The sequence below is a fragment of the Dipodomys ordii genome, unplaced genomic scaffold, assembly GCF_000151885.1.
Source record: "Dipodomys ordii isolate 6190 unplaced genomic scaffold, Dord_2.0 Scaffold192, whole genome shotgun sequence".
Taxonomy (NCBI): domain Eukaryota; kingdom Metazoa; phylum Chordata; class Mammalia; order Rodentia; family Heteromyidae; genus Dipodomys; species Dipodomys ordii.
This window is the reverse complement of record NW_012267408.1, coordinates 3,362,240-3,388,719: the sequence shown is the minus strand read 5'-3', so window position 1 is coordinate 3,388,719 and position 26,480 is coordinate 3,362,240. Positions and strand designations below refer to the sequence as shown.

The 26,480-nt window shown below is 40.6% G+C and overlaps 1 protein-coding gene across 1 annotated transcript; it reads right to left on the bottom strand.

Annotated features, from left to right (window-relative positions):
- Positions 1-254: 254 nt before the first annotated feature.
- Positions 255-25,356, bottom strand: Mob1a (MOB kinase activator 1A). The gene is made up of 6 exons (XM_013034639.1): positions 25,146-25,356; positions 18,559-18,725; positions 12,424-12,517; positions 11,339-11,472; positions 7,204-7,367; positions 255-4,000 (listed from the first exon to the last, which is right to left on the bottom strand). Exons 1-6 carry the CDS (start codon positions 25,157-25,159, stop codon positions 3,923-3,925), a joined length of 651 nt encoding a protein of 216 aa, XP_012890093.1. The 5' UTR covers positions 25,160-25,356; the 3' UTR covers positions 255-3,922.
- Between the last annotated feature and the right edge of the window lie 1,124 nt (positions 25,357-26,480).

Below are 26,480 nucleotides of genomic sequence, written 5' to 3'. Positions count from 1 at the left end.
TAGTGTTCGAGTGCCTTAAGCCCCAGCTCCACTACCAGTTTCCTGAGTCTCGTGAACTTGGCTGCCCAGGTTGGCTTTGAACCATTATCTTCAGATCTCACACTGTCAGTCACTTCTTTTTTCTTAGAATTTCAATATCAAGGAAATAAAATTTTTAGTAGAAAAAGATAAGCTTTCAATTTTTCATAAAACCTGTAGAACCTGAAAAACATCTTGTTTCAATATTTAAATAGAAGTGTGTTGAGACACGTTAGTCATTTTTGCTTTCAATATATTTTATTCTGATGAAATTACAAAAGTAGATACAAAATACTTTTATTTTGAAAAGTACAGTTAACTGACTTAGAAAAATAGATAAAGTTCCAAAAGGTTTAAAAATACAACATAAATTTTTATGTAAAGAACATTCAAAAATATTTAGGTGGTAACTAAGACTACTTTTGATGTAGGCCAAACAGAATGCTGTTCTACAATCAGTCTATAACACACTGGTAATTCATGTGGAGTTGCAGAATACATGTTGGAAATAAAATCTGTCAAGAAAAAACTCAAGTGAATTTCAATGCTTCAGTAAAATTGTTGCCACATGTATATCTTCCAAAGCCTTTTACAGTCCAGAAATATTAAAACTGAGTATGAAACTAGGAAGATGCCTCTTACTTCCTGTTTGCTGCAATTTTACAACAGTAAAACTAAGTCCAAATCCACTTACTGTCCTGATATCAGCAGGAAAAAAATGCTCAGTGTTTGGTGTGCAGGCCAGGCCAACATTTTCCTGGCCAGGGTTTCTTAGTGGCAGGGGGCAGCCTCAAGGAAGAGGCAGGGCAGCCCCAGCATCATGCCTGGAGCTGCTTACAGACACACTTCTAAGGTTTACAACTCTTTGGGCCTGACATGATTATGATTCTGAGGTAATATGTTTAAGAAGTTCTTCTGCTAGTATAACTTCATTGTTCAGAATGAAGCCAATAGTATAAACAGGAACCCTTAAGTTTGCAAGAAGTTGCCGTTGTGTCTGCACTACAGAAACTCTGCTTTTGTTATCAGTCATGGAGAAGACAGATCTGCATTTCTCCAGTAAGTAGCTGTCTGAACTAGTGCTCTTAAAGTCTAAGATAGAATGAATACCTTATTAACTGGCGCCTTTAGTCACTTTATTCACAATGTGAAGGAGAATAAATGATATATTTGGCTGTCAATGTAAAAACCATAGTACAAGAGTGTGTTTTTTAAATCTATATATACTGTCCAAGTTTTTCTTAAAGGCCTGAAAATTAAAGCACCACAGGATTAACTTCATAATTTAGTAAGCACTTCCCACCCACTGATTGTATGACAAGATGAGATGCTGAGAGGAGATGATTTCTTAGCAGAGTAAAGGGAAGGAAGTGTTGCAGCAGAGGCAGGCCCTGGGTATGGGCAAATACAGATAATGATTCCTTCAAATAATTATCCAAGAGTGACTCAGCAAGGTGCTATCCTTTTCCCACACTCTTCCCTTCCTCCACTTCTCCTCCTACCCTCCCAAAATAAGCAAATACATTATTTAGGTACATTGTTAAGCCAGACTGGTTTGAGAAGCTGTCTTCATTTTTTTTAATGTTTTCATTAAAAAAAAAGAAAAAACTCATAGATTGGAAATATGTTTGGAGGAGCAAAACGAAGAAAAATGGAAGGAAGAAGAGTGAGCAAATACAGTCATTGTATTCAACGTGCATTATGTTTAACTGTGTAACTTGTGGCTAGGGACAGAAGAAGGAAAAATGGGGAAGAACTAAGGGAAGAGGTGACACTACTCAAGAAGCATTATATTCAACCTGACTCATGGAACTGTAACCCCTTGGTACAACTACTTAATAACAATAAAATGCAAAAGAAAAAAGAAAACAAAGACTACAGAAAACTTCCAATTATCAGCAAACTTTTGACTTCTACTCTACTAATAAGCTACTTGTACTATTGTCCTAGCATGTAACCATCTTTGGTTCATGTTGGGGCCTAGTCATGAAGATAGAGAGGATCTCTATCATTGAAAACATATAGAAACGAGAGCCTCTTTACTTGAAAATATTTGAATTAGGGATGACAGTACAACCATTATTGAAAAATTTCATTCCTTGAGAACTTAAAAATGAAAGGCTATGAAGTCATTATGTTCTAGGTGGTGGCTTAGGAACCTGCTTTCCTGTTTGCAAATGATCAACATAATTGTGCAGAACAGCTGACATTTAGACCTTTAGATAAACATAAATGTGGACTGGAATATATCATAAAATGTGGAAGGATGGGTGTCCTCTTCTCTAGCTAAGCAATGGACTCACTTTTAAATTCAAGCAGTGATGCAAGGTTTTTAGCCTAAATTAGATGAAATAGTTCTTTCACAATTCTATGCATATTTAGAAACTTTCTGAAAATGGGGTTTCTACACAATTCTTTATAGTCTATTGGAATAAATAACAAAAAAGCCTTATCAAATCTAATCTTTATCAGAGAAAAATGATGAGTGCTTTGCAAAAATCATAGTTTACAAAACTCAAGTTTTGCCAGTCTGGCAGGTCTTCAAGGAAATCTATGCCTGGTATATTTCAAGCATGAAAAACAGGCAAGTCTTCACTGAAAGGGAAGATTCTTTTATCCAATACAAAGAATTTCAAGTTTTGATGTATTATTTAAAACAGGTTAAAACCCCTAGGTAGGCTCAATCCATCCTATTAATGGAATTGAGTAAGATTTAAAATTTACTTCTTCCATTTTGTCTCCTTTTAAACTCTTTCCCTCTCTCTTACCCCTCTCTTCCTCTCCCCACCCCCACAAATCGATAGGAAATCTATTACAGTATACCCTTAAAGGTTTTTTTTTTTTAAATTGTAATCTTATTGGTGTAAAATCAGTGCATTCCTACACTACTCATACAAACTGTCAAGTCACAGTAAAAAATAAAAATAAAAAAATTTTAGGAAATAAAATAATGAAGTACTAAATACTAAATTCACTCTCTTATTCAGAATTGCAAGGCTTACAAATAACAATATGAACATAAGTAGTGGTTTGAAGATCTAAGTCTGTCACAATTGTTTTAAGTTTTCTTTTTCTTAGCCAAAGCAACATTAATTTGAATAAAGCATTTAAAAATTAAAACTTGTAAGACTATCCTTAGAAGTCACAGAAAAATTATTTAGTACACTCCTAATTATTTAGATGTGAATACAATTCCAAATAAAGATTAGAATTATGTCATTGAAAAATAACTCTGTCAATCCCATTCATATATGCCATATCATTTAACCAGAATCAAAGATTTTGAAAAATATACATATTTTTTTTTCTTTTTTGAGGCAAGGTCTTACTAAGTTGCCCAGGTTAGCCTTGAACTTGTGATCTTCTTGCTTCAGCCTTCCAAAAACTGGGATTACAGGTGTACTCCACCTTGTCTAGCTGAAAAGTGGTATATTGTTATCTATAAAAACATCAGCATACAAACTTGAAATTAAAATGCTATCTAATGTGACACAGAAATTCTAAATGATAAGGAAGAGAATAAAACTGATTTGACTGTTAAGAAATTTGTTTAGGAAACTTGTTAATAAATTATTGCTAAAAATTCTTAATGTCCATTATACTGTCACCAGAAATAGATCCAATTACTTTCTTCAGTGAAAGAATAAGTCAACAGGTTATTTGTCACAACCAAGAATGACAGTAACAAGAGTGGTCACACAGTCCTCGGTCTGGGCTGTGTCAAGGTCTCACTCTGAAGCTATCAGGGCACCCTCTCTCTTTAGGACAATTTTATCTGTAACACAGATAATGGGTGTCTTTTTCTGTTTTCTTAAAGTTTGTATCACTAGTCTATACAAGATAGCAATGAGAAAGATCTAGCAGGAGATGAAGGAAGAAGGAAATTGTGTTCTAGAAGAAACATTTATCTGTCTTTCGATCCAAGCTTCTCAATTAATTCCTGAAGAGGTGCCAACTCACGCCTGTCAATCAGATTAAACTCCTAAAAAGAGAAGAACAATAAAAGTTTACAATGGACCGAAATTAAGATTCTTTATTGTTTTCGTACCATAAGAGACTGACCTTAGAGCCTCATACTTGCATTTTACCACTTCAGCTTTATCCCAGTGGATGTTTACATGTTTTTATTTGTTTGGGGGTTTTTGGTGCTGTTTTTCTTTGTTGGTCATGGGGCTTGAACTCTGGGCCTGGGCACTGTCCCTGAGCTCTTCAGTTCAAGGTGAGAGCTCTACCACTTGAGCCACAGCGCCATTTCTGGTCTTCTGGTAGTTTATTGGAGATAAGAGTCTCACGGACTTTCTTGCCCAGGCTGGCTTTGAACTATGATCCTCAGATCTCAGCCTCCTGAGTAGCTAGGATTACATGTGTGAGCCACTGACACCCGGCCTTTACATGTTTTTTAGAGAAGGGGTTTAATAAATCCAAAAGAAAATATTTAAAAACAGAATTGTTTATACTCCTTTTTAAAACATAGGTATGACTTTGTGGTACCCACTGGCTTTCCTTCCTGTTTCCTGTCCATTCCTGTTAGAAACATTGGATCCTCTATACTAGCATGTCTTTTGTATGCTAATGGTATAGCTGGTGGCTGTGAGCACATCAGCTGGTCACCAGAACGACAACACATGAGTATTACAGCACCAGATTCTCATTCTCTCTCATTCTCTCTCTCATTCTCTCTCTCTCTCTCTCTGGAGAGAAGTGAGATTGAGGAGTAAGTTATTCACCAATGGTCACTGTTATCAGAATTAAGTCCCCTTAAAAACACCCAAAGGACAGAGCTTCTGAACAGCTTAACAACATATTTTTTGTTATTAACAATAAATTGACTTTTATTTTATAACTACATTCTAAGGGTATCTTCTATATAAAAGGTATAATTCCATGTGTTGAAAATTTCTACATGTCAACAATGTAGTTCTGAAAGGACATGTTCCTTTTTCCATACCTTACCTGTGAAGCTCTTCTACGTGGCTGCTTGACTGTATCCTCCGTAAAACTTTCTAATAAATCAGTAAACAGGTTTCCTTGAGTTTTGTAAGCCATTCTAACCAATTAATCCAACTCAAGGAGAGTCTCCAGGGAACCTTGATATGTGGATCTATCAGAAGTACTGGCAAAAATCCATTACTTTTTGTGTGTATGCCAGTACTGGGGCTTGAACTTAGAGCCTCAGAGCCTTAGCTCTTTTGCTCAAAACTGGTATTCTACTACTTGAGCCACAGCCATTTCTGGCTTTTTGTTGGTTAATTGTAGAGAAGAGTCTCATAGACTTTTCTGCCCAGCCTGGTTTCAAACCACAACCCTCAGATCTCAGCCCCCCAAGAAGCTATGATTAGAGGCTTGAGCACCTGCTGCCCAACTAAATCCATTATTTTTGACCAGCATCTGAAGTAGGTAGCAGACTTGTGGGAATGAACTCTCAACCGTAGGATGGATATACCTACAGATAACATCAGATTGAAATGAATTAGATCAGGGGACTGGGAGCAGAGAAGCTGTAAACAATCAGTCACTTGCTTGTTGTTGCAGTTGTGTGTGTCTATGGGAAGAGTGTCCTATGTTTGGTCACAAAGTGATCTGTGTTATCAGAATATAGCAGGAGAAACTGAGTTTTCCCCATATTCTTGTAACAGGAGAGTTCAATAAGCAACTATAGGTATTAGAATGAGTACATGTTAAATACTAAAATTAAACATTGTTTAAACCAACACTTACCAAAATCAGTATTTGAATTTATCCCAAAACTATAAACTAAACCTTTGATCCTGGCCAACTCTTAAACTGTGTACTTTTAAACACACACACAAACACACACACGTTTTCCTTTGTGCTCTACACTGAGCTATAATATATAGAATCTACAAAAAGCAACCATTTTCTACCATTAAATTCTATATACACAATCTAGAGACAATATTTTATGTATAGAATTACAGAGCTCTAAAGTTAATCTAAAGGAACCCTGATTCTTTGCTTTTTTTTTTTTGACAGGTTTGCTATAGTCAGTGCTAGTCTCAAACTTACAATCCTCTTGCCTCCCAAATACTGAGATTACAGACATGTACCACCATGTCCAGCTAATTCTTTGATGTAAGAAAAAGCAATCTTTTCCATCAAATCAAAATTTCTCCATCTTGTAACCAGTCACCATTCTGTACTGATATTTCCTAGTACTGATATTTCCTGGAATTATCTGCTTCTTCACTTCAACTGTAACTACCAGTTGTGTTATCTGTAACCAGCTAGTCATGACAAGAATATGAGTCCTTACCAATGTAGTTAAAAGAAGAACCCCCACTCTTGACTTTTACCAACCTCTTCCAGTTGTAACTATCAGCTACCCTTCTTCCAGCAGGTGTGAAGTGACTAGACAGACCCCCTTTGAGTGGTTGGATTACACCATTATCCTGGTAAGCAATTGTGAATTGAAATGTGAGTCTGACTCCTTAGCAACAAAGAGAGGGGACAATGTTACCTCTTGGTATGGGATAAAAACAAGCAGACCACCCCACCCAGTGTGCCTGCCTAACTCTGGGGAGAGTGGCAGTACCCCTCTGTGCAGAAGGAAAATGCCTTGACAAATATGTCTATACACTTTCTGACACAAGAGAATCCATGTTTCCAACAATATCTCATCCAAATGGTGTGAATTATTGTGATTTTTAAAATCTTTAGTTCTAAGTGCTCATAAGGCAACAGGTCACATCACTAAATGACACATCCTCATCAGAGACCTGGGGAGCCAGAAGTAGAAGGGCTCAAACAGGGATGATGCATTTCATGCTGCTGTAGTACACATAAATGAACCATTATGGAAAGAAAACAAAAGAATCATGCTTGTACTTAGCTGCTCTCCATCTATAATAAGGTACAATGCTATGTTTTGGGTTGTTTTTTTCTGGTCAGTTGTGGGGCTTAAATTCAGGGCCTTTGTGCTCAAGGCTAGCACTTTAAGTCACAGCCTTACTTTTGGTTTTCTGGCAGTTAACTGGAGATAAGAGGCTTGAGGACTCTCCTGACTGGGCTGGCTTCAAACAGAGACTCTCAGATCTCAGGCTCCTGAGTAACTAGGATTACCGGTGAGACACACAGATGCCAAACTACACTCACTGGTCTTTATTAAGGTTACTAATCCAAATAAGTCTAAGTCAGAGGACCCAAAAATCAACACAGCTCACTTACCTGAACAAAGAAAATAAAGTGCTTAAAGGAGGTGTTGAGGTGGGCCTCCTCTTGCAGCTGCATCACTGAATCAAAGTGCTGGTGATAAATATGGGCATAAACCCTGAACAGACGTTTCAGAATGGTCTTTGCCACAGACATGAAGTTTTTGGGAAATGGGACACCTGCAATCAAATACACATATGTTGCGGTTAGTCTTTTACCTAACTATATGGTAGCAAGTCTTGATAGAGCTGTGAGCAACTGTATCACATAAACACACATATATACACACACATACACCCTCACTAATACACACAGCTATTTCTATACAGTAGGCTAAGCATCAAATGATATATGATGCCCAAAGTTTAAACAAAATTTTAGTTGAAATTTTGAGTTTCTCCCTGAGTAACTGCAACAAGAATAAGCATTTCAAATGTAAATAGAGCATTAATTGTAACTTGTAGTTCTATAAAATTACACATAGATACATGTGTACATGCACACATACTCAATTGGGACTAGAAACTCTCCTAAGCAAAGAGAGAGATAGCATCATCTACATGTAAAGTATTTTATCTTCTAAATTTCTCATTTTCCTGTAGCCTGGAAAAGGAATATCCTTAGAGGAGGAAGACCTCCCTATTTTTTCAAAGAAAAAAGACATATACCCATGGATCACGCGTGTAATCCTAACTAATCAGAAGTATAAGATCTGAAAATAGCTGTATGAAGACAGCTAGGGCAGGAAAGTCCATGAGACTCTAATCTCCAATTAACCACCAAAGAACCAGAAGTAGAGTTGTGGCTCAAGTGGTAGTGTTCTAGCCTTGAGTGAAAAAGCTAAGGGAGAATGCCCAGGTCCTGAGTTCAAGCCCCAGTAGCAAAAAATACACACATACACACATCCATGTACAGTCACTGTTTCAAGAAAATACTGAAAATAGGCACATGTAATGAAAGAAAATAAACACCTCTTTGTCTTTTTCATTATTTGAGTTCAGGCCTCGAACCCTAGGATGATATTTGCTTCCAGAACAACCCAAATTAGTTAGCCTTAAACTAACTAATAAAACGCTGGAAATAGAGCTGTGGCTAAGTGATAGAACACCAGCTGTAAGAAAAAAGGGACAATACTCAGACTGAGTTCAAGTCCCAGGACCAGCCAAGGAAAAAAACAAAAACCCAACCTGTTCCAGGTTGGGCATTGGTGGCTCACCCCTACAGTCCTAGGTACTCAGGAGGCTGAGATCTGAGGGCTGTGGTTTGAAGCCAACCTGGTCAGGAAGGTCAATGAGACTCTTACCTCAAATTAACCATCAAGAAGTCAGAAGTGGGGCTGGGAATGTGGCTTAGTGGTAGAGTGCTTGCCTAGTATACATGAAGCCCTGGGTTCGATTCCTCAGTACCACATAAACAGAAAAAGCCAGAAGTAGTGCGGTGGCTAGTCTTAAGCAAAAGAAGCTCAGGGACAGTGTCCAGGCCCTGAGTTCAAGGCAAACACACACACACACACCCCACCACCACCACCATCACCACCACCACCCCTCCCCCACCCTGTGGTTCAATTGGTAAGCATCAAGCCTAGAGTAAAAAAGTTCAAGGACAGCACCCAGGCCTTAATTTAAGCCCCTGGAGCTGCACACTTGCACATGCACGAGTACGCATACACACAACTATTCCACAATACTATTTTTGAGAGATGTGCTTTTCAAATTTTCAGAAAACAAAGTCATTAAAAATGTACTTGCTGTGCATTTTATTTTGTTTTTTTTTTCTTTAGGTAGTTCTTAACAGCTTGACAGTTACCCTTTTTTTTTGGCCAGGGCCTCACACTTGGTAGGCAGGCATTCTGCTACTTGAGCCATACCCTTGATCCTTTTGGGCTTTCCTTTTTAATAGGGTCCCATGCTATGTCCAGGTCCAGCTCTGGATTGTGATCCTCCTCCATAAGCCCTCACATAGCTGGGATGACAGAAACTTGCTACCACACCTGGCTTGCTGATCTGAGTGAGAGTCTTGCTAACTTTTTGCTCTAGCTGGCCTTGAGAAAAAAAAGGGAAGGTAAGAATAAATGAAGAATGGCATTTTGTTCTTGGTTAAGAAGACAGCATTGCAAAGAGAAAAAGAATTTCTACATTTATCAACAAAAAATTGGATACAATCCTAATTAAAATTAAAAATTTTTTACCTTGAGAAATTGATTCTAAGTTTTTTTGAAGAACAAATATGCCATAAATAGTTATGAATATTCTGAAAAAGAAGAGAAGGAAGGGAAGACTAACCCTATAGGATGAATTATAACTGTGGAATTGGGCTGGGAAGGTGGCTCAGTGGTGGAGTGCTTGCCTTGATTGCATGAGGCCCTGGGTTTGATTCTTCAGCACCACATAAGCAGAAAAAGCCAGAAGTGTGCTGTGGCTCAAGTGGTAGAGTGCTAGCCTTGAGCTGAAAAACAGGGACAGCGCCCAGGCCCAGAGTTCAGGCCCCATGACCAACCAAAAAAACAAAAAAACCCAAAACTGTGGAATTTCTATAGGAACAAATAAAGAGAATGGGAAACCCTAAAACATATGTTACTGTACATATCCAATAACACACAGACCAACTTGCTGCTTTAAATCTGGAAAGAATGATGTCAGCATTCAGAAATAAAACTCCTGACAAAGCAAAGACTTAAATGAAAAAAACCAAAAGCATGAAAGTACTGGATATTCCCATAATCTGACAACTATATTAAACCTCAAATTATAGGCTGGAGATGTAGCTCACTGGTAGAGCATTTATTTAGCATACATTCATAATGACCTCAGTTCACTCTCCAGCACCACAGAATAAACAAAATAACCCAAGTCTTAAAGGAAATGACTAATAGGACAAAATAGGAGATGTATTTAGAAAAGTGCCCCATTAACAAAATAAAACCAAAGGCAACATGGAGAAAAATATATATGACATGTGTAACAAGGAGATAGTATCTTTAACAAAAAAATAGACAAAGAATATAACAAAGACTCAAATTATCAATAAAACAAAAAATGGTCAAATACATTAGGCTTACACCTGTAATCCTAGGTTGAGATACAGAGGTTTGAGGTTGAGAACCAGAGGATTGCAAAACCAGCCTGAATGGAAAAGCCCATCAGATTCTATCTCAACTATAAATAGGAAAAAGGCATACTTGAGATGTGGGGCCAAGCCAAGCAAGCCAACTAAGTATGAAGATTCAAAGTTCAAACCTCCATACCAGAAAAAAAACTCATATACATTAATATATATTATTTATTTATTTTTTGTCCAGTCGTGGGGCCTGAACTCTGGGCCTGGGTGCTGTCCCTCAGCTCTTCAGCTCAAGGCTAGCGCTCTACCACTTGAGCCACAGTGCCACTTCCGGCTTTTTTGTTTTTGCTTATGTGGTGCCGAGGAATCGAACCCAGGGCCTCAGGCATGCAAGACAAGCGCTCTACCACTGAGCCACCTTCCCAGCCCACATTAATATTTTTAAGATGTGCATTCAAACAAAAATTTATCTATGGGCTAGGAATGTGGTTTAGGGGTAGAGTGCTTGCCTAGCATGCATGAAACCTTGGGTTTGATTCCTCAGTACCACATAATCAGAAAAAGCTAGAAGTAGCACTGTGGCTCAAGTGGTAGAGCGTTAGCCTTGAGCACAGAGAGGTTCAGGGACAGCACCCATGCCCTGAGTTCAAGAACCAAGACTGGAAAAAAAAATTATCCAGACAAATTGGAAAAGATCAAACAGCGAATGAACAGTGTGATGAAGAAACAGGAAGACATGGGCTGGGAAGGTGGCTCAGTGGTAGAGCGCTTGCCTTGCATGCCTGAGGCCCTGGGTTCGATTCCTTAGCACCACATAAGCAAAAAGAAAAAAGCTGGAAGTGGCGCTGTGGCTCAAGTGGTAGGGCGCTAGCCTTGAGCTGAAGAGCTGAGGGACAGTGCCCAGGCCCAGAGTTCAGGCCTCACAACCGGACCCCAAAAAAAAAAAAAAGAAACAGGAAGACACAAACAAGGTGGGTTAGGTATATATTGGTAAAGTTTTTGGGGGAAAGAGTATGTAAATCTCTATTAAATTATTTAAAGAATATTAAAATATTATGTTTCATTCAGAATAGTTCTATTAACATTAACTTACCAATCTTAGAAGGAAAAAGAGTTTCATCATCAAGCTGATCCTGAACCCAAGTCATTAAATAGTCAATGTATTTTGGTGCAGAACACTTGATTGGCTTCTTAATATTAGTTCCATCTGCCCAATGATATTCATATCTGGAGGAAAAATATGTTAGAGACAGTTTTCAAAAACCTTCACAACTTAGAACTTGTAATGAGAGCAGGTTCATATATAACTCTGCTCTTTTTTTTTGTTTCCTTGTTTTTTTGTTGTTGGTGGTGGTGGGGTTTTTTTGTTTTTCTTTTGGTGCCCATATTGGGGCTTGAAATCAGGGCCTGTTTGCTTTTACTTGGCTTTGGCTGGTGTTCTACCACTTGAACTACAACTCTACTTCCAGATTTTGCTGGTTAGCTGGAGATAAGATCTGACTTTTTTGCCACCTTTGAAACTTCAATCCTCAGATCTCAGCCTTCTGAGTAGGATTACTTTCATTAGTAATATATTAGTACAAGAAAAATAATGAAATACTAAAAAGCCAATATAAATTCATTAAATAATAATAATAATAAAATAATAATAATAACAATAATTTTTCAAAAAAAATCCAGGTGCCAGTGGATCATGCCTATAGTTCTAGCTACTCAGGAGGCTAAGATCTGAGGATTGTAGTTCAAAGCCCGTCCAGCAGGAAAGTCCGTGAGACATTTATCTCCAATAAACCACCAGAAAACCAGAAATGGCGCTGTGGCTCAAGTGGTAGAGCGCTAGCCCTGCGCTGAAGAGCTGAGGGACAGCACCCAGACCCAGAATTCAAGCCCCATGACTGACAAAAAAGAAAAGTACTCATTACATGTCTTCTGAAATAGTAGCCCCTCTGTACATCACCTTTATAATAACAATATAATGGGATTTTTTAAATCAAACACTGAGTACTCATAAACATAGGTACTTAATAGTAACTGCTAATGGCAAGTATTTAAGAACTATTAAATGAATTGTCTTTATATAAACCAAGGGACAATAAAAGTTGTCGTTAACATATTATTTAACATATCAGTTAGTGATAAAGCAAAAGTAATCCCCTATGTAACAAGCTGTACACATACCTGGGACCTGCAGACATGACTGGACAGCTGGCTTCAGTACAGAATTCTGTAATAGTTCCATATAACATATTGATCTGGTTGAAGAAATCCACAGCTGCAGAGATGACAGAAACATTGTATTATATATATTTTTTGGGGGGGAGTGGTGGTTATGGGGCTTAAACTCAAGGCCTAGGCATTGTCCCTGAGTATTTTTGCTCAAGGCTAGTGCTCTACCACTTTGAGCCATAGCTCCATTTCAGGTTTTCTGGTAGTTAATTGGAGATAAGAGTCTCATGGACTTTCCACACAGGCTGGCTTCAAACTGTGATCCTCAAATCTTAGTCTCCTGAACAGCCAGGATTGCAGGAATGAGCCAACAGTGGCCAGCTTATATTAAATACCTTAAATAATCATATTAAATAGTGAAATTGTATTTTGTTGTGTAAGCACAACACAAACATCAAACCTCTCAGTTGAAGAAAAGATAGGCAGTACTTTTTTGAGATGAAGTCTTGCTAGGTTTCCCAGGCTCACCTCAGCATCCCAAGTAGCTAGGACTTGTCCAAATAAAAGTTAAACTTACACAAAATTTTTAACCAGCATGTAACAGTAGGAAAAAGAAAATACTAGGGATAATTTTAACTTAATGGTGACTATTGTATCTTTAGAGTGTATCATTTCATTATAAATCAAGATCATTTGATTATAAATCATGTATGAATAAAACACTATATATGAAAAAAATTATCAATTGGAGCCAAATAATACTATTGGCTAGGAAAGAGAAAAAAGTGTTGTAGATAGTATAAAGGAGAGGTGAACCAGCTGTATCAACATGTAACAAGCAGTCAAAACACCTAGTTCACCTCTTCAATAATTAATGTTAAGAAAACTAGACATCCATGTGTAGAAGGCTAAAGCTGGATCCCCATCTGTCAGCTTACACCAATATCAACTCAAAATGGACCAAAGACCTACCAGACCTGAAACTCTGAAGCTACTACATGATGGAGTAGGAGAAACATTAGAACATACTGGTATAGGCAATATTATAATAATATAAGTGAGGTAAGCCAGGTTCATATGTGGAAGCTAGATCTAATATGCAACTATGCATGATAGCATATCCAGAACTCAATGCATTTACACACAAACAAACTGACTACAGGATGGTATATTTAGAGGAGGTATCTAAATGCGTAACTCCTCTGAACAACTAATGTACTGTTTATCAAAATGTATACCAGGAGGTAAAAGCATGTTCTGGGGACTGGTAAGAGGGGGACACAGGAATGGAGAGAAGGTGAGTAAATTACAGTAGTCATTATATTCAGCTTTCATTATGTAAAAAAATGAATTATGTAACTCAAGGGCAGGAACAGGAGGAAGAAAATGAAGAAAGGCATGACACTGACCAAGTACTGTACTTACAACCTGATTTGGGGAATCGTAATCCCTTTGCACAACTACTTAATAACAATAACAATATAAAAACACCATCTAGCTGGGCACTGGCAGATCTGCCTATAATCAGGAGGCTGAGATTTGAGGATCACAATTCAAATCCAGTCTGGGTAAGAATGTCCATGAAATATATTTCCAATTAACCACCAGAAAACCAGAAGTGAAGATGTGGCTCAAAGTGACAGAGCACTAGCCTTGAACAAAAAGGGCTCAGGGACAGTATGCAGGCCCTGAGATCAAACTCTACAGCCTACAAAAAAAAGGGGGGGGGGAGAAGGAGAGAGGGAGAAAGGGAAAGAGGGAGAGAAGGAGAGAACAGAGTTATATAAAGTTCAGGAAGGTCAGATCTAAACCCCAAGGTTAAGTATTATGAAGTTCAGAGAAAAGACAAGGTCAGGTAGAGCTGATGTGGTCTGGAAACAGATTCTAGCTTCTGCCATATGTAGAGGAAAACCAAAAAGAAAGGGATGAGTAATAAACCTGACTGAATCAAGTCTAACTACTCTGTGTATAGAGAACTACATAAACTTGGAAAGTTTTTTTTTTTAATGTGTTCTCAGTCTGAGGAAGTATCTAAAATATTAACTAGGGCTTTTCTACAATTCTTTAAAACAATTTTTTTCCCCAATCTACCTTGTCAAAAAGAATTTTACATAAAACTCCCTCACTTATAAACTTTCCTCTTAGTCATGTTTCCAAGAATGTAACATTTGTGCTGGGAAGGTGGCTCAGTGGTAGAGCTCTTGCCTTGCATGCATGAGACCCTGGGTTCGATTCCTCAGCACCACGTAAGCAGAAAAAAAAAAAAGTCACCAAGAATGTAACATTTAGCCATGGAGATTCTCTCAAAGTAAAGAGTATGCCCAGGTGGTAGTTCATTTGGTTCAAAGTCACGGTTCTCAAAATGTGATCCAGGTATCCCGTTTCAAGGAGGGAATCTATGAAATAAAATAATTCCAATTGTCCCATTTCACCTTCATTCTCAGGTGGTTTAAATATCAAAACAATATATAAAAATTAACAATAAAGGGGCTGGGAAGGTGGCTCAGTGGTAAAGTGCTTGCCTTGAATACATGAGGCCCTGGGTTTAATTCCTCAGCACCACATAAGCAGAAAAAGCCAGAAGTGACTCAAGTGGTAGAGTACTAGCCTTGAGCTGAAGAGTTGAGGGACCGCGCCCCGGCCTAGAGTTCAGGCCCCACGACCAACAAAACAAAAAATAAAAAAATTTAACAATAAAAACTTCTTAACTCCAGTAAACTCAACTCCTTTTTTTAACACTCAGGCTATTTTTCTATCTTGTCCCTTAAATTTCTTTACCTTTCCTTACACAAAAGACAATGTATTATAGCTGAGCACTAGTGGCTCACACCTATAATCCTAGCAATTTAGGAGGCTGAGATCTGAGGCTCACCATTTGAAGCCAATCCTGGTAGGAAAGTCTGTGAGACTCATCTCCAATTAAACACCAAAAAGCTGAAAGTAGAACTAGAGAACTAGCCTTGAGCACAAACCTCCAGTGCCCAGGCCATAGGTTCAAGCCCCAGCACCCACATTAAAAAAAAAATCAACTAGTCTCAATCAAAACCCCAGTAAGTTATTTTGTGGTTTTCAAATATCTGGTTGCAAGCCAGATGCTGGTGGCTCATGCTGTAATTCTAGCTACTTGAAGCTGAGATCTGAGGATTATGCTTCAAAGCCAACCCAGACAGGAAACTCCACAAGACTCTTATCTACAATCAACCACCAGAAAAACAGAGGTGGAAGTGTAGCTCAAGTGGTAGAGTGCTAGTTTTGAGAAAAAGCTCAGAGACAATGCCTAGGCCCTGAGTTCAAGCCCTGAGACTGGCATGCGCATGTCAGTGTATGTATGTGCATGTCCGTGTACACATGTGCACATGTGTACACACACACACTCACAAACCCTAGTTATAAAGTTCATATCAAAAAACAAAATACCTGGGCAGCCAGTAATACTGAAGGAGAACAGAGTAGGAGGGCTAACACTACCCAATTTCAAAACCTAAGTACAGAAATCCAGCCAAGGCAGTACTGGAGAAATAACAAAGAGATTAATGGAACAGAATAGAGAATCTTGAACCAGACCTGAAAAAGAACAAAGACAATACAATGTAGAAAAGACAGTCTTTCCAACTAAGTGCTGGAATAACTGAAAATCCACATGCAAACAATGAAACAAGACATACCTTATACCCTTCACAAAAATGCACTCAAAATTGGGCTCTGGGTGTTACTCAAATGTAGCCAGCCTGCCTAACAAGTACAACCTTGAGTTCAAATCCCAGTTCATTTGAAAGCAATTACAGACCTTTATATAAAATAAAAAAAATATAGGATTCCTAGATAACGAAGGAAGAACATAGAAGAAAATCTAGGTGACAGTGAGTTTGGCAATGACCTTTGAGATATTACACCAAAGATACATTTTATGTAAGAAATAATTGGTACGGGGCTGGGAAGGTGGCTCAGTGGTAGAGCGCTTGCCTTGCAAGCATGAGGCCCTGGGTTCAATTCCTCAGCACCACATAAGCAAAAAGAAAAAAGCCAGAAGTGGGCGCTGTGGCTCAAGTGGTAGAGTGCTTGCCTTGAGCTGAAGAGCTGAGGGACAGCACCTAGGCCCAGAGTTCAGGCCCCATGACCAGACCCAAAACAAAAAACAAAAAAAAGGAAAAAAGAAATATTGGTAGGCTAGATTTCACTGAATTAAAGTTCCTGCTCTGCAGAATATATCAAGAGAATAAAAGACAAATAGGACTAGGTGCCAGTAGCTTGTGCCTATAATCTTCCCAACTCAGGAGGCCAGCTCTGAGGATTATCTGAGGACTGTGGTTTGAAACCAGCCTGGGAAGGACACTCAGTGAGATTTTTATCTGCAACAAACTACACCCTGCCAAAAACAAAAACAAAAACATAAGGAATTGTTGCTCAAGTGGTAGAGTACTAGCCTTGAGCAAAGAAGCTCAGAGACAGTTCTCAGACCCTGAGTTCAAGACCCAGGACTGACACACACTCTCTCACACACTCATACACACATTCTCTCTTTCTCACTACCTCCCCCCCCACACACACACAAAGACACAAATACGCTAGAAGAAAAATATCAGCAAAAGACATATATAATAAAAGACAGTTATCCAAAAGATACAAAGAACTCTTAAAACTCAAAAAATGAGCCAAAGACCTTAAACCTGACCAAAGAAATATAGATGACAAATATATATATGAAAAGATGTTCATCAGGGAGATGCACACTGTGAACAATGGATACCATTACCATCATTTAGAATGGTCCAAGCACTGACAATATCAAACATTGGGCAAGTATGTGTAGCTGCTAGTGGGAATGTAAAATAGTCCAGCTACTTCGGAAAACTTGAGGTTTCTTATAAATACTCTTACCATCTTTGTTTTCTTTCTTTTTTTATTGTAAAGATACTTTATAGAGGGGTTACAGTTACATGAGTAAGTTAATGAGTACATTTCCTATCGAGCATTGTTACCCCTTTGTTTTTTCCGTACCATCTCTCTCCTTGCCACCTCCTCCACTCCTTCCTCCCCACTCCCCTCCCACACTCCAAAGTTCTTTTTTTTTTTTTTTTTTTGGGTCCGGTCATGGGGCCTGAACTCTGGGCCTGGGCACGATCCCTCAGCTCTTCAACTCAAGGCTAGCGCTCTACCACTTGAGCCATAGCACCACTTCCGGCTTTTTTTCTTTTTGCTTATGTGGTACTGAGGATTCGAACCCAGGGCCTCAGGCATGCAAGGCAAGTGCTCTACTACTTAGCCACTTTCCCAGCCCCACACTCCAAAGTTCTAAAGTTCATTTTCAACAGTGTCTTGTACAGCTCATTGTTACAATGGGTCAACCTGTATCCTTGTTTCAGCATTTTGTTATTTCCCTTCCCCTCCTCAAATTAGAAAAATGTATATACAAGATGAAGGGCACCAGAATCAAATAGAGTGAAAACAGGGGTTGTACCATTACCATACCATCTTGTACTTGTGTCCTTTCATATCTACCCAGAGGAGTGGAAAACTTCGGCCCACCCCAAAACATGCACATGTATGATGGCAGCTCTTTATAACAGCTTTGAATAAAGCAATCATATTTTTCAGTAAGAGAATAAACTCTAATACATCTAGAAACTAGAATGTTCCATGTTAAAAATTTATGAGCTATTAAACTACAAAAAGATATGAAGCAAACAAATACGTATTAAGTACAAGACCACCCCTAAGCCACAACAAACTACTAAATGCCCACAGAAACAGCTGCCCACAGCTGACTTTTTCTACCTGTGCAGGCCAATGGGGCTGCTGGGAGGTGGGGCAAATCCACAAAGACAGACTTCCTATAAACTCATGTTCCACAGTATAATCTCTGTACTTATCAATCCTTTATTTGATCTGACGGAGCCCTTCAACTTCATAGTACTCTCAGGAACTTTTACATCTCACTCATTGTCTCTCCTCAAGTCTATTCTCATCTCACAAGCCACTACCAAGTACTCTGAATAACACAGTTATTGGATGTGTTTGTACTACTGTTTCTTTGCAGATAACTTGCTGTATTACAACAGTTATACTTGTACAAGAAAAGTTATTAATAACAAGATTTTAACAAAATCTTCTATAAACCACTAAGGGTAAATGTTGTTAAAAACTTACTGTTAACAGCAATCCACTCATTGAGGTCCTCTCCCTCTGGCAACATAACAGCTTGTCTGAGATTCCCACTTCCTAGAGTTGCTTCAGCATGTTTCAAGAGTTCATACTGATGAGAACCTTCAGGGATATTCTTCTTGGGCTTGAATGTTTTAGAAGAGCGGCTGCTGCTGTTGGGTTAAAAGAAGAAAGTATAAATTTTGAGGACTAAAAGCACAATGATATAATTTGAGGCATATAAATGAAATAAAAAAATACTCTCTGAAATGTGTTAGAATGGAAAAGGGATAATCACAATTAAAGGCTATTTTAGGGTTTGAGGTTCAGTGGTACAATGTTTGTCTAGTATCCATGAGACTGTGGGTTCCATCCCTATCATCACACAAACACAAAAGTTTGTTATTTAATTTCACAAGACAATTTTGTTATACCCCATGAAGACATCTGATATAAGGGACATTCTAACCAAAGGGAAAATCCTAGATTCTAACCCTTGATCTGCCACTAACTCAGTGACTAAGAAACCAAACTTTCTTTTAGCCTCAATTTCTACCTATAAAAAGTGATGGAAGGGCAGGTTCTGGTGGCTCATGCCTATAATCCTAGCCACTCAGGAGGAAGAGCTCTGAGAATCACAGTCCAAAGCTAGCCCAGATGGAAAAATCCAAGAGACTCTATCCCTAATGAACCAGCAAAAAAACTAGACTGATAATATGGCTTCAGTGGTAGAGTGCTAATCACAACAAAACAAAACCTGAGGGGCTGGGAAGGTGGCTCAGTGGTAGAGCGCTTGCCTTGCATGCTGAGGCACTGGGTTGAATTCCTCAGAACCACATAAGCAAAAAGAAAAAAGCCGGAAGTGGCGCTGTGGCTCAAGCGGTAGAGCGCTAACCTTGAGCTGAAGAGCTGAGGGACAGCGCCCAGGCCCAGAGTTCAGGCCCCACAACTGAACCCCCCCCCCCAAAAAAAAACAAACCTGAGTCAAAGTTGGGCACTGGTGGCGCACGTCTGGAATCCTAGCTACTCAGGAGATTGAGATCTGAGGATCACAGTTCAAAGCCAACCAGGGCAGGAAAGGCCATGAGACTCTTATCTCCAATTAACTACCAGAAAACCATAAGTGATGCTGTGGCTCAAAGTGGTAGAGTACGAGCCTGAAAGAGCTCAGGGACAGTGCCCAGGCCCTGAGTTCAAGCCCCATGATCAACAGAAAGAAAAAAAAGAAGAGTTCAAGGCTCTGAGTTCAAGGCTTTGAGTTCAAACCCCAGCCAGCACAAAAGAAAACAACGAATAAATAATAGAGGTGTTATTCCTAAGGTTTTCAGTTCCAAAACCAAAATTATTTGAGATGCCATTAAAACAAATAACAGTAAGATAAAAGGTAAAGAAGCACAACAATTTTGAAGTTTTAGCAGAAAAAAATGAGACAGACACAACTGGCTGATGGGAAGAGCTTTTCTTCCCATCTGTACCATGCACAAGGTCTTCCCAACATGACCTAAATCCTGGAGACAAACAAAGGAAAGAAAAGAAGAAAACCTGACTTCACTAGGTGAAGCAATACAAACCTGTATCCCAGCACTAGGGAGGCTGAGGAGTCCAGGCCAGCTAGACTACTTAGTGAGACTATGTCTACAAACAAACCCAAAATATACTATCAGAGAAAGTTGAATATAATAGGAATAAAAATTAGTTTCCTAAGATAGTTTTTAATAGAAAAAAATAACAACCCCTGGAAACAATTCTAAAGTTTATCAGTAGAGGAATAAATAAGTAAACCATGTCATAGCTACATCATGGAACACTGTACAGTAGTAAAGGAGACAGAGATTCTAAACATGCTAAGCTCATTATAAAATCGTATTACAACAGCAGCCTATCTCATTAATGCATAGAAAGTATCAGATTAAGGGCTGAGAATGTGGCTTAGTGGTAGAGTGCTTGCCTTGGGTTGGATTCCTCAGTACCACATTAACAGAAAAGGCCAAAAGTAGTGCTGTGGCTCAAGTGGTAGAGGCTAGCCTTGAGCAAAAGAAGCTTAGGGACTGTGCCCAGGCCTTGAATTCAAGCTCCAGGACAGGCAAAAAAAGAAAAGGAATAGCCAGGCACTGGTGGCTCATGCCTGTAATCCTAGCTACTCAGGAGACTGAGATTTGAGGATCACAGTTCAAAGCCAGCCCAGGCAAGGAAAGTCTGTGAGACTCTTATCTCCAATAAACCACCAGAAGACCAAAAGTGGCACTGTGGCTCAAGTGGTAGAGCACTTGCCTTGAGCTAAAGAGCTCCGGGACAGAACCCAGGCATAGTTCAAACCCCATGACCAACCAACAACAACAACAAAAAAGGAAGTATCAGAACAGTACTTGGTGACTACTTCCAAGGCAGAGAGAGAAGGGACCAGAGCTGTGGGCTTTCACCTTATCTGAGGAATTTGAATTTTAAGGAAGAGTGTAAATTATTAAAACAGAATCATGAGCCAGGTGTAGAGGCTCCAGCCTATAATCCACGCTACTTGAGAGGCAGAGATTTGAGCATCACAGTTTAATGCCAGCCAGGCATAAAAGTTCTCCAGACTAGCTCAAGTTACACCTGTTATTTCAGGGTATGCAAAGAGTCTGGACAAAGTATTCTTATTCCCAGTGGACTTAAAGCCTAGGCTTTTGGGCCATAAAGTGAGACCCTACCTCAAAAATAACCAAGGCAAAAGGGCCTTGAAGAGTACTGGAAATTTGCTCCTGTTATTAGAATATTTTGGAAAAAAATCAGATGAGTTAATACAGAAATATTTTAAGAAAAAATATACAGGGGCTGGGAAGGTGGCTCAGTGGTAGAGCACTTGCCTTGAATGCATGAGACCCTGGGTTCGATTCCTCAACACCACATAAGCAAAAAGAAAAAAGCTGGAAGTGGCACTATGGCTCATGTGGTAGAGCACTAGCCTTGAGCTGAAGAGCTGAGGGACAGTGTCCAGGCCCAGAGTTCCGGCCCCATGACCGGACTCCCCCCCCCAAAATAAAGAAAAAATACACAAAAACATTTTTATATCTAAGTAAAAACACAGAAGTTTACATTTTTATTGAGACAGGATGTAGCTTGGGCTAGCATTGAACTGAATATTATTCTGCCACAGCCTCATGAGTCACCATACACACCTTGAATTGTATTTAATGTATATATTCTTTTCTTTTTTTTTGTCGGTCGTGGGGCTTGAACTCTGGGCCTGGGCGCTGTCCCTCAGCTCTTCAGCTCAAAGCGAGTGCTCTACCACTTGAGCTACAGCGCCACTTGCGGTTTTCTGGTGGTTTATTGGAGATAGGAGTCTCACGGTCTCTCCTGCCTGGGCTGGCTTTGAACCGCGATCCTCAGATCTCAGCCTCCTAAGTAGCTAGGATTACAGGCATGAGCCACCAGCGCCAGGCTGTATATATTCTATATAAATACAAACAATCTAACTGGTTAATATATCCTCAGTAGTAAATAAAACTAAAGACCCAGGGAAAAAAAAGTGAGGGGGCTAGAAGCATGTTCCTAGCAGGCCTGAGCACAGCATCATCTCTCTCTCTCTCTCTCTCTCTCTCACACACACACACACACACACACACACACACACACGCACGCACGCACGCACACACACACACACAGAATGAAAGAAAAGAAGTTGAATGACAGGAGAATGTGAAATGGTGAAATTATTTCAAGGTTCACTCTCATCTATATCCAAAGTAAGACTTTTGTGCTTCAAATAACATTATCAAGACAATGAAAATGATCCACAAGAAGGAGGAAAATATTTATACATCATAAATATGATGAGACTTGTATCCAAAATATATAAAGAACTCATAACTCAAAAACAAAAAGGTAGCCAGGCACAGGTGGCTCACACCTGTAATCCTGCTACTCAAGAGGCTGAGTTCTGAGGCTCACAGTTCAAAGGCAGCCCAGGCAGGAAAGTCTGTGAGACTCTTATCTCCAATAAACCACCAGTAAACCAGAAGTGGAGCTGTAGCTCAAGAAGTAGTGAGCTTAGTGGCGCTGTAGCTCAAGTGGTAGAGCGCTCGCCTTGAGTTGAAGAGCTGAGGGACAACGCCCAGGCCCAGAGTTCAAGCCCCACGACCGACAAAAAAAAAAACTATATAAAGAAGTAGTGAGCTTGCCTTGAGAGCTAAGAGACAGTGCCCAAGCCCAAAATTCAAGATCCATGACTGACAAAAAAAAAAAAAAAAAGGTAGGAAAACAGGGTGGACATTGAATACAAAATTCACACAAGTATGAGAAAATCAGTGACATCCATTAATTTCTCCAATTAATAGGTGCTAATAAAAATCTTAAAAATCAATCCAACTTAAAAGTGGGCAAAAGATTTGAATAGCCTTACTCCAAAGAATATGTACAAACAGCAAATAAGCACACAAAACAGAAGCTCAACATTATTAGTCATTAGGGAAGTACAAAACTAAAGCAGGGCATTTCACTTCATACTTAGATGGCTATAATAAAAGTGATAAACCAGAAGTACAAGAGTGTGAGCAATTTGGAACCTCCTTATAGTGCAGTGCAAAAATAAAACTGGCAGCAGTTTTACTTTGGAAAAGTTCAGCAGTTCCTAAAAAGACTAGCAATTCCATTCCTACGTCTCTAACCAAGGGAAATGAACACACACATACACACCAAAACCTATATACAAATTATCATAGCAGTATTATTCATAAGAGAAAAAACAATCCATGTCCATCAACAAGACAAAGTTTAAAAGAAATAAAACCTCATAAGTATGTCCAAAGGCAACTAAGTGTCCACAAATCAGTAAGTAAACAATCTATGGGGGGGGGTAATATGCAAGTGTGTACTACCAGTCATTAAATCTGAAGGACACAGACTTTTAACACCATAATCATTCTTCAATATGCAGAGGAAAGCAGATGAGATTTTTTTTTGTTTTGTTTTTTGTTTTTTGCCGGTCATGGGGCCTGGGAGCTGTCCCTCAGCTCTTCCGCTCAAGGCGAACGCTCTACCACTTGAGCTACAGCACCACTTCTGGTTTTCTAGTTGTTTATTGGAGATAAGAGTTTCACGGACTTTCCTGCCTGGGCTGGCTTTGAACCGAGATCCTCAGATCTCAGCCTCGTGAGTAGCTAGGATTACAGGGGTGAGCCACCAGCACTCGGCTTAGCAGGTGAGATTTTAGTAAAGCTATTTATAACAGCAAAGTACTACAAAGAATCCAAATTTATCACATTAAAGAATTGAGTAGGCTGCTGGTGGTTTATGCCTGTAATCTTGGCTGAGATCTGAGGATGGCAGTTTGAAGTCAACCTAGACTGGAAAGTACATGAAACTCATCTCCAATTAACCACCAAGAATCAGAAAAGTACAGCTGTGGCTCAAGTGGCAGAATGACAGCCTTGAACAAAAGAGCTCAGGGACAGTGCCCTGACCTGAGTTCAAACTCCAGGACAGGACAGGGGAAAGGGAAAAGGAAAAAGGGAAAGGGGAAGGGGAAGGAAAGGAAAGGAAAGGAAAGGAAAAGGAATGAGTAGGCCTAGGCACAATGGTTCTGACCTGTAACAACTACTCCAGAAGAGATTGGATCAAAGTTTGAGGCCAGCCTGGACAGAAAAGCCACTGAGACCCCATCTCAACAAATGAGCCTGATTACACATTTGAGATTCAGGCTGCAGCAGAGATGTACAGCAGTTGGTGATCTGAGGCCCTTCAAGTACAAGCCACATCCCATCTGCAGAGTAAACTAAAAGTGAGCTAGGGGACCCGGCTCAGTTGATGGAGCATCTGTCTAGCTAAATACGGTCCTGAGTTCAAAAGCCGTAGTATTGGCGGAGGGGGCAGGGGAGGAAAACAAGGGTCGTGAAACACAGCATAATTCAGTAAAATTTAATTAAACTGACAAGCAGGTGGATTATATTGCAAACGGAAAGCGTACAGTTGTGCACTCACAAGTCATAGTTAAGCAATACGCAAGGTAAAAAGCACCTGAAGAGTAGTGCGAGGGTTCTCAGATCTTACAGCGTGTGCAGGTGCGTGTCTCGTTGGGGCCCCGGGCTTTATCTCTAAAATGGGATTCCACTAAGGACAACAGTTACAAGGTCACGCAGTCCGTACGTGGGCAGAATGAGAATGGCTCAGGGGGTCTGGCTGCAAGGCCCCCACACGACAGCGATGCATTTTCCAGGGGGCAACCTTTTCCCTCCAGGGTAATTTAACGACGTTCATGAAACCGGACAGACGGTGGGAGAAAAGAAAAGCTAAAGCAGCCCGGATCCTTACCGGGCAGGAGACGATCCAGAGAAGATCGGGACCTGGGCGAACCCGGGAGCCGGCGGCGGGGCCGGGCCCTCGGTCCGCCCCCCGTCTCTCCGCCCTCTGGGGCGCTGGGGCGGAAAAGTTTGGAGGCGCTGCCGGCCTCGGGGCTTTTCGGCTCCCCCACCTCCTGGCTCCGCTTCCTCGGCTTCCCCCGCACCCGCCGGCCTCCCCTGGGGCCCCGAGCCGGGCAGAGCCGACGCCGGACGCCGGCCCCGGGGTCCCCCCACCCTCCGCCCCGGGCCCCCCAGCCCCCGCTCGGCCTCACTCACAAGAGGAAGCTCATCTTCGGTGCTCAGGGCAGGGGACGGGGCGCTGGCCCCCGGCCCCTGGTCAGGACTCGGCACCCGAGCGGGAACCGAGCGGCGGAGGAGCGTCCTCAGCTCGCGGAGAGCAGAACAGCAGGGCGGCCCGGCTCGAGCCGGGGTTCGAGTCGCGGCAAGCAGGGACACACCTCGGCGTCCACCTCGTCCGCCTCCCCCCCGCCACTCCGCAGACCCGAAATACGGAACCAGCAAAATCTCGCGAGCCGTGGCTTCGTCCCGCCTCGCCCCGCAGACAGCGGCTTGGCACGCCCCTTTTCGTCCCACCCTCCTTTAGAGATTAGCCAATCGGCGCTCTGTGGGCCGTACCTTTCCTCTCCCGGAGCGGGACGGGAGTGGGGGGGGGGGAGGGCCGAGGTCCTCCCGAAGCCTGAAGCTAGCTAGTATCCAGTCCCCTCCTCCTGGAGGGCCGAGGGGTCTCCTCTGACCGCTCACTACTGCGATTTAAAAATGTTTAACTTAATTTAATTCAATAGGGATATTTTTACATAGCAGGAAAGTCTATTTTTCAAATGTATGCCCCAGGGTTTTGTGTATGTATTCACAGAGTTGTGCTAACATACTCACCGTTTTATTCTAGAATATTTCCGTCCCCTCTCCCATAGCTGTCCCTTTTCTCTCAGATCCTACCCTAGCTCCTGGCTACCCCCACTATGAACTTGCTAGCACGGGTACAGGTTTTCGCGTGGATGAACATGCATTAACACAGAGCACAAAGAAGAAAACAAGGGGAATGGTGGGAAAGTTGAGTCACAGCTCGGTAAATGGGGGTGCGGGACGCCTACTGTAAAGAAGACCTTGCCCTGAATCTGTCACTGTGGGATTTATGAGTTTATTTCACTCAAACATCACTTGTCACATTAAGTTAATGATGCTAATTTATGTTCATGCACGTGTGTGCGGGGCCGTGCGTGCCTGTGTGTGTACAGGAGTGTGTGCTAGTGCTAGGGTTTACATTCGGGGCCTGGGCACCATCCCTGAGCTATTTTGATCAAAGGCAGCGTTTTATCACTTGAAACACAGCTCCACTCCTGGCTTTTTGCTGATTAGACCTTCCTGCTTGGGCTGGTTTCCTCCGACCTCTGCCTCCTGAGTAGCTAGGATTACAGGGATGAGCCATCTGTGACCAGCTTTGAGGTTCTTTTTTTTTTTCTTTCTTTTCTTAACTTTATTAACCTCATTAGTTTTAGTTGTAGCTAGTTTGAAACATGAGCTTTGTTACAGTCATATAAAAGGTATAAATATAAGGACAGACAAATACTTTTAAAATAACTTAAACTATTT

Excerpts from the sequence above, each read along its gene's own strand:
- Mob1a (XM_013034639.1), bottom strand. Across the intron at positions 11,473-12,423 it reads GTCATGTCTGCAGGTCCCAG|ATATGAATATCATTGGGCAG; the intron begins GTATGTGTACAG and ends TTTTTCCTCCAG. Across the intron at positions 7,368-11,338 it reads TCTTTTTCCTTCTAAGATTG|GTGTCCCATTTCCCAAAAAC; the intron begins GTAAGTTAATGT and ends ATTTGATTGCAG.